Source organism: Pogonomyrmex barbatus, unplaced genomic scaffold (assembly GCF_055798465.1).
Source record: "Pogonomyrmex barbatus isolate J1 unplaced genomic scaffold, ASM5579846v1 scaffold2, whole genome shotgun sequence".
Lineage (NCBI taxonomy): Eukaryota > Metazoa > Arthropoda > Insecta > Hymenoptera > Formicidae > Pogonomyrmex > Pogonomyrmex barbatus.
This window is the reverse complement of record NW_028297116.1, coordinates 25868460-25875975: the sequence shown is the minus strand read 5'-3', so window position 1 is coordinate 25875975 and position 7516 is coordinate 25868460. Positions and strand designations below refer to the sequence as shown.

Here is a 7516-nt window from a genome sequence, read left to right as displayed (position 1 = left end):
TTCTCTTAGTATATGTTCAGTGGTTGATAGCACGGTAACGAGCTCTCCGAATGCACTGTATGTCAACGTCATTTACAACTCATGGTCGTGACTCGCATTTCGACGCGATCTATCTGTAATCAACATTATAAGGTGTCAAATATTTACTGAAGTGAAAAATGGTGAGTGTTCATCATGAGTGTTCTGTAAAAAACTTGTCTTCTGCTTCATAATGTTATCTTGCAAAAACATTAATTTTTTAAATGCAATATAAATTTCACGAAACTACTGAGATTTTTTTTTGTTACGTTCCCTTCGGGATTGTTTAACGTGGCTTCCGTCAGGCCCTTCGACGATATACCAAAACTATCTGAGATTAATCTACGGAAATTACGTTATTGTCAATGTGATTGTATCAATTCCTTCATAACGAATTACACTATGTATATATTTCTATCAATGTAAATTAATTTAAATCTCGATTAAATATATTTTAAAATTTATTTTTTATCTTTCATTAGTTTTAAAAATTAGAAAAAGATAGTAAAAATTAAATCAAGATTAAAATTAATCCATATTCCCTAATAAAAAGAGAAGGTATGCGTCACAGTGGGGTCCGACCACGAACCAGTGTGAAAATTTGTAATTATTAATTATAATTATTATTTTTGCGAAAAATATCTTAGCCAGGAATCGAACCTGGATCTTCTGCTCACTGGGCAGACATCTTAATCTTTTGACTACCGAGCATATGATAATATTTATTACAATAACATGCTTGGAACAATAGTTAAACAATACAATGTCATTCATACATACACACATACACATACACATACACCTTACAATGTACATATATGTATATTCTCGAAATGAGAATAGAATAGAATGGGATAGAAATAGGCAATAATTTTCATGTATATTTTTTCATGTACTTTTTTTAATTTTCATATTTAATTTTTTTCCTAGAGCATCCTCACGTACAATGGAGGCGCTGTGATAGCCATGAAGGGTAAGAACTGTGTAGCGATAGCGGCTGATCGTAGATTCGGCATCCAGGCGCAAACAATAACATGCGACTTCCAGAAGATTTATGAGATGGGACCGCATCTATATGTCAGTCTGCCTGGTCTTGCCACTGATACTCAAACTGTTATGGAGAGGCTACGCTTTCGCCTAAACTTATATGAACTGAAGGAGAACCGAAGAATTCATCCCAAAACGTTTACTGCCATGATTTCTAATTTGTTGTATGAGAAGCGATTTGGACCATATTTTGTGGAGCCCATAGTTGCTGGTCTTGATCCTGTTACATTTGAACCATTCATTTGTAATATGGACCTGATTGGATCTAGAAATATGGCAGAGGACTTTGTGGTGGGTGGAACATGTACGGAGCAACTTTATGGCATGTGCGAGTCACTTTATGAGCCAAATTTAGGACCCGAGGAACTATTCGAGACTGTTAGCCAAGCTTTAATTAATGCATTTGATCGAGATGCAATATCTGGATGGGGTGCCGTGGTGTATATCATGTAAGAATTATAAAATTAGTATAAAATTAATGTGACAATGTAATTAGTATTTATATAAAGTCAATGGAAATACTGCAGATTTTAGATATGTATATATTTGTTTTTCAGAGAAAAGGATAAGGTCACAAAAAGAACTGTCAAAACGCGAATGGACTAAATGCTTTTATATCGATATATGCAATAAAGTTTTCATAATTATTGTAATTAAATTTAAAATATGTAAACAAAAAGAGATGGTTGTTAATTAAATTCCAGATATCCTATCTTTCTATTAAAATTGACTTATTTAAAGGTCGGCAAGAATAGAGCTAATTTTGATTTCATTATGTTATTAGTCACTTTTGGAGCGATTAATACCCACTGCAATCAAAAATGTTAAAAAAAATTGACAATTAAGTTATTTTCTCTCTTTACAACATCGAATTATATTAACCGCTTTAATTGTTCCTTTTATTTATTCAATCATATTATGATGCTATAATAGAATACGTTTATTTTGATGTAATGTTGAGTATAATATAGTTGAAAGTATTACAAAAAGTATTACATTTTGCTAGCAAAGGAAAACTATACTCTACCAATTTTATATACAAATAAAATTTGTAATGACATTATCAAGAGTTGTCAAATTAATATTTGTAAAACTATTAAAATTAGCTTTTTGAATAAATCGAATTATAAAAAAAAAAAAAAATACAATTATCAATTCAAATTGTTTCTTATGCAATTCAGAACTTCGATTACTGATAATGAATTATGATAATTCATTACTAATAATCTTTTCCTAATAATATGTATCTAATGCTAATATTGTGTGTGTGTGTGTGTGTGTGTGTGTGTGTGTTGTGCGCGCGTGTGTTTCGACAGGTATAAAAACTATGCATATATACAAATACAGATGTTTTTTAATTATAATTTTTTGCGTAAATGCATTATTTTTATTTTATAATTTTTTTTTGTTTATAAATATGTCTATGGACGCAGCATAGTTGTTTGTATTTTGTTACAAAGAAAAAAATTAACAGATAGATGGATTTTCTGAAATGCTAAAATGATCCTGAAATTAAAAAGATAACACTACATATAAAATGGCGTTAGACATTTCTAACGTTAGATATGTCTAACGTATAATATAAATATAATTATAAATATAATTTATTCAGAAAATAAAAAATTTTATTATAAAAATATAAAAAAGGATTAATAACAATCTAACGCAGATGATAATACACAAAGATATTATATAAATTCAATTCTTATTTTTATTTCTAATTTTTCTATAAATCAATTGTATATTATACAACACACACATATGTTGTTTTGACTAATTAAATATGTATTTGTTGTATATTTATGAAAAGAGTTATATTAAATAATAAGTAGATGCAATAGATAAAATGCAATGTAAAACATATGCTACAATAGTGTGTGTATGAATGTTATGTATGCCGTAGATAACATAACTGGTGCAAATAAAATATATTTTGTATGGACGCAAGTGTGTGTAATATGCATAACGTATATGTAATATATTTGCAATGTTTTATATATATTTAGATGACAAAAAATAAATTTGTTTTTGTTAAATTCGAATTAATATTTTTATAATTGTTCCATATGTGTTGTAATATCATAATACAATAAGTGAAAACAAAAAAGGATAAAACGGTGAAGCTATATGTCTATTATACATATAGCTTACTGTATTATGATATTACAATACATATGAAACAATTATAAAAATATTAATTCGAATTTAACAAAAACAAATTTATTTTTTTTATAACTCAATTTAAAAGACCTATTAAAAAAAAAGATTCTACAGATATCAATTTGATTAGTATTAAGTTCCTATAACGTTGTTGTAAATTTTATTAAAATCAATGAGCTATTGCTCGATCTTATTTTACTAGCAAAATTTTTATTATTTCTGATTACGTTAATATGTGTTCTGTTGTAATACCATATATCTTAAAAGAAAAAAAACATGATTATCGATTTTTGTCCAAGCTTTTTAAGATGACGCATCAGTAATGATTGATAATGTTTTATGTATAAAGATACACAACCATATATATATATATATATATATATATATATAAAAACGGAGATTTTATTATTTGAAATTAGCAGCACTGATTTCATTTTTGTGCTTCCATCATTATTGAAGACATCCCCAAAATTAATTCAAAATTGGCCCATTATCTTTTTTAGCTTTTAATTAAATACTATAAATATGTGTGCGTGTATTAAAAAACGATTGATGCTTCTGAATTCACTCAAATGAAGAATTTATATATATAAAAGAGAATGACCAATAAATTTAAAATGCTTCGTTTTATCTATCTCACTGAATACAAAGATTGATTTTTTTTTTTAATTCACAGTTGAATCAGTAGTATTAATTTAACAAAAATTAATAATTTATTTCTATGTGAATTTATTTATAGCAAATTTATTTATACAAAGATTAGAAGGCCATTTGCATTTAACAATTTAAAGGGAGAAAGATTCTCCTTTAAATTGTTATGTATTGTATTATATACAGTAATAACAATAAGATATTTTCGGAGAAATAATATACTTATCTATTTTTTTTTCACTAACACAAGAACAGAATTATTTTATATTTTTTTACATTTAGTGCACGCATATGTATATATGTATATATATTTTTTTATGTATATTATGGTACATAAACTGTCACCTGTATATTGCTTCCTAAATTTTATATCTCCGTTTATTACTAGATATTTAATATAAATATAAAATATGCTACTCTTTTTATCAGTGATTGTAAGCAACTCTTCCTTATTATTTTACTTATTTGTTAGTAATATTTATCATGGCATAAAAATATAAGCAATAGAATTTCTACTCAAGCTTAAATATTAATCTTAACAATTTTGTCTGTTCAAAAGTTCTGTAAGAAGCTAAATATTGCGCAATCATATTAAAAAATTAATTTAATTATTTAATGTATAATAGTATGCATGATAATAATATACAATTTACATTTATCTAAACCATCTCATATCTTTGATTTTATCATCATTTTTAATATCACTTTACGATGCCCATGCTTCTAACTCTTTCAAGTCATCGTCTTCTTCAGGTTTAGCTTCTATAAATAAGATTTGAAAAATAATTATTTTATTACTGTGAGTTAAATAATAATGTTAAATAAATAATGTTCATAAAATTAATGTATAAAATTAATAATAAAATTAATAAATAATAGTAAATGCTTTTTGATATGCTTTGATATGCTTGATAATAATATATTATAATGCAACTTATAGCAAATTATTCAATATATTTTTAAAATACAAATTTATGGTATTATAATTTACTTGTGCGAGTCTTGCTTGGTGCAACAGGAACTGAAACTGGTACCGACGGTAGTTCATCTGTTGTTGTGTCGATACCAAGTAATTCTTTATCAAGCTGTTCTTGTTGAAGTTCTTCTAATTCTTTCTCTAGCTCATCCTCATCAGCATCCTGGCCAAATGCTACTGGATTAGAAATAGCATCTGAAATTTCTCTGGCTACATCTTGTTGTTCCGCTATATCATCCATCATATCATGTACTTGGTCAACGTCCCTGTAGTATAAATATAAATTATATATCTTTTCAGTATAAACAAAATTATTTAATAAATTATTATACATAACATGTGTAAACCTCAGATAAATTTATATTCACATTTAAGGAGTCAATTTTTTTTCTAATATATTAGATTTTTCTAACATATTTTTTTTTTTCTAACATATTCATGTTATATAGTTCTTACATAATTTACATAGTACATAATTTAAAAATTAACTTAAAAAATAATCAAGAAATTAATAGCAATTACAAAAATATAAAAATCTTACATGTGTTGATGTGCAGCTTTCATTGCATCTGCAGCACCTTTCATGGTAGTAAGAACGGCAGTGTTTGTGTTAGCACTTTCCAGTGCTTCTCTTTGCATTTCAATGGTAGACAGTGTACCATCAATCTGTTGTAATTGCTTTTCATATCGTTTTTTTCTTTTTAATGCTTGGATGGCAGCTAAAAAATATGTAATATTTTTAATGCATAATTAAATTATATCTAATAAGGAAAGCATTAGTAATATACTAGCCAATTTTTTGATATCAATCACATCTAGATTGAATTGATGTACTACTAGCACAAATATAATTTTACAATGGATTATAAATAAAAATAAATTAAAATATGTTATTTTCGTGACTACATTTAAATATATATATAGACTACATTTAAATATATAAAATATATATAGTAATGGAATATTATTTAAATATTCATTTAAATATAAAAAAGACTTGATAATTTTGGTAACTGTAATAAATTTGTCTAAATTATATTACATTTCTACTGATATTTTGTCAATAAAATTAGCAAATGCTTTGTAAAACTTTTTTTAGCAGATTTAATAATGTCACATATATTTTTTTTATAAAATACTAAATTTGATTAAGCTATATACACGCACATACACATATACATACACATATACACACATACATATATACATACATACACACACACATACACACACACATACATACACACATACATACAAAATACAGAAGGATTGCTATATACTTGATGCTATAAATGTTGAATGTTAAAGCATTAAATTAGTTAATTGATAGAATTCTTTGCCTGGTTATATTAATATTATTTTAGCTTTAAGCAAAATTTAAATATACATATATAATATCTTTATTTATTTAAAAAGAAAGACAAAGACAGATATGTGTTTAAGTCTTACTTAAAAATGTTAGTGTAACTGAACCTTAACCTAATTAAATGTTATTAAATTAATTAAATATTTTATAGCATTTATAGCACAGAATATATGACAATTATAAATAATTAATTAATGAACATAGAGATACATAAGATTAATATTTCATGTTCATAAATTTATTGAATGTATTAATTAGCTAAAGATAAAGTTCTCAATTATTTAGAATTTCTAAAAAGTTAAAAATATTGTTATTCTTTAGCTAATCAAATTTGTTTGATAAATTTGTTATATGACACATATAATATTAGATTAAGATAAATTACAACAATTCAATAGTGGATTACAAATGATGTAAGAGATATAAATAGAGATATAAAAGAATTTTCTTTTTTCTTTTTAACCAAAGTTCTTATATCTTTCATTTTTTCTTATCTTTATGTTAGAAAAAAAAGGAAAATAGATAAACTATGCAAATTCAGCTAAAAACAGTCCTAAATTTTGTTCTTTGCAGTTAAACTTTGCTATACATTTTTTCTCTTTTTCTCTCTTAAACCTTCAATTAGGCATCTACTTCATTTTAAATATGATAAGAAACACGATACAATACAGCTACAAAGAACAGATCTAATCAAGATTACAGATGCATTTGACAAATTGTCGAATTAAAGAGATACGAAGATACGCGGAAAATGTGCGTACCTCTCTTGTTCTTCGAGGCATTTTTCTTTGCTACTAATATCTCATTGTCTATTTTACTCTCCAGGAATTCCTGCTTCTTTATCAACATATCCTCTGTTTCGCGCAGCTTTTGTATCGCCTCGGCTGTCGAAGGAGGAGCTGGCTCCTTCTTGCCGCCAAACACCTTGCTGAAGAAACTCATCACGTCACGTTTTTCTTCAACTTGCTGGATGTCTAAAAATCACTCTCGATTGTGTGATGACGAACGACGAGTTGTACCTTAAAAAGTTAAAATAAGAAGCACATCCACTGCTACAAAATAATTGCCGCCATGTTCTTCCGCGTTTAGGACCTATTCATGATGTAAGAATACAAGGGCTGTGTTCATAAATTCACTGTCAGTACTAAAAATCTATAGAATACGTCACGTAGATTATATGTTTTCAGTAGTACTGGCAGTGAATTTACGAACACAGCCAAAGTGAGGCATTCCCAAGGATGCGCAGGGGTGCGTTCAGAAATAACAGTCGAGTGCACCCAGGTATCGTTTTGTCCTTG

At 26.7% G+C, this 7516-nt stretch overlaps 2 protein-coding genes across 2 annotated transcripts; one reads left to right on the top strand and one right to left on the bottom strand.

The window, feature by feature from the left end:
- On the top strand, window positions 1-1744 carry Prosbeta3 (proteasome subunit beta type-3). The gene is made up of 3 exons (XM_011642747.3): window positions 1-161; window positions 949-1514; window positions 1623-1744. The coding sequence occupies exons 1-3, from the start codon at window positions 159-161 to the stop codon at window positions 1669-1671; spliced, it is 618 nt and encodes a 205-aa protein (XP_011641049.1). The 5' UTR covers window positions 1-158; the 3' UTR covers window positions 1672-1744.
- A 2193-nt stretch (window positions 1745-3937) lies between these two features.
- Window positions 3938-7322, bottom strand: shrb (charged multivesicular body protein shrub). Its single transcript, XM_011642745.2, has 4 exons — window positions 6980-7322; window positions 5394-5571; window positions 4868-5118; window positions 3938-4638 (listed from the first exon to the last, which is right to left on the bottom strand). Exons 1-4 carry the CDS (start codon window positions 7158-7160, stop codon window positions 4583-4585), a joined length of 666 nt encoding a protein of 221 aa, XP_011641047.2. The 5' UTR covers window positions 7161-7322; the 3' UTR covers window positions 3938-4582.
- Between the last annotated feature and the right edge of the window lie 194 nt (window positions 7323-7516).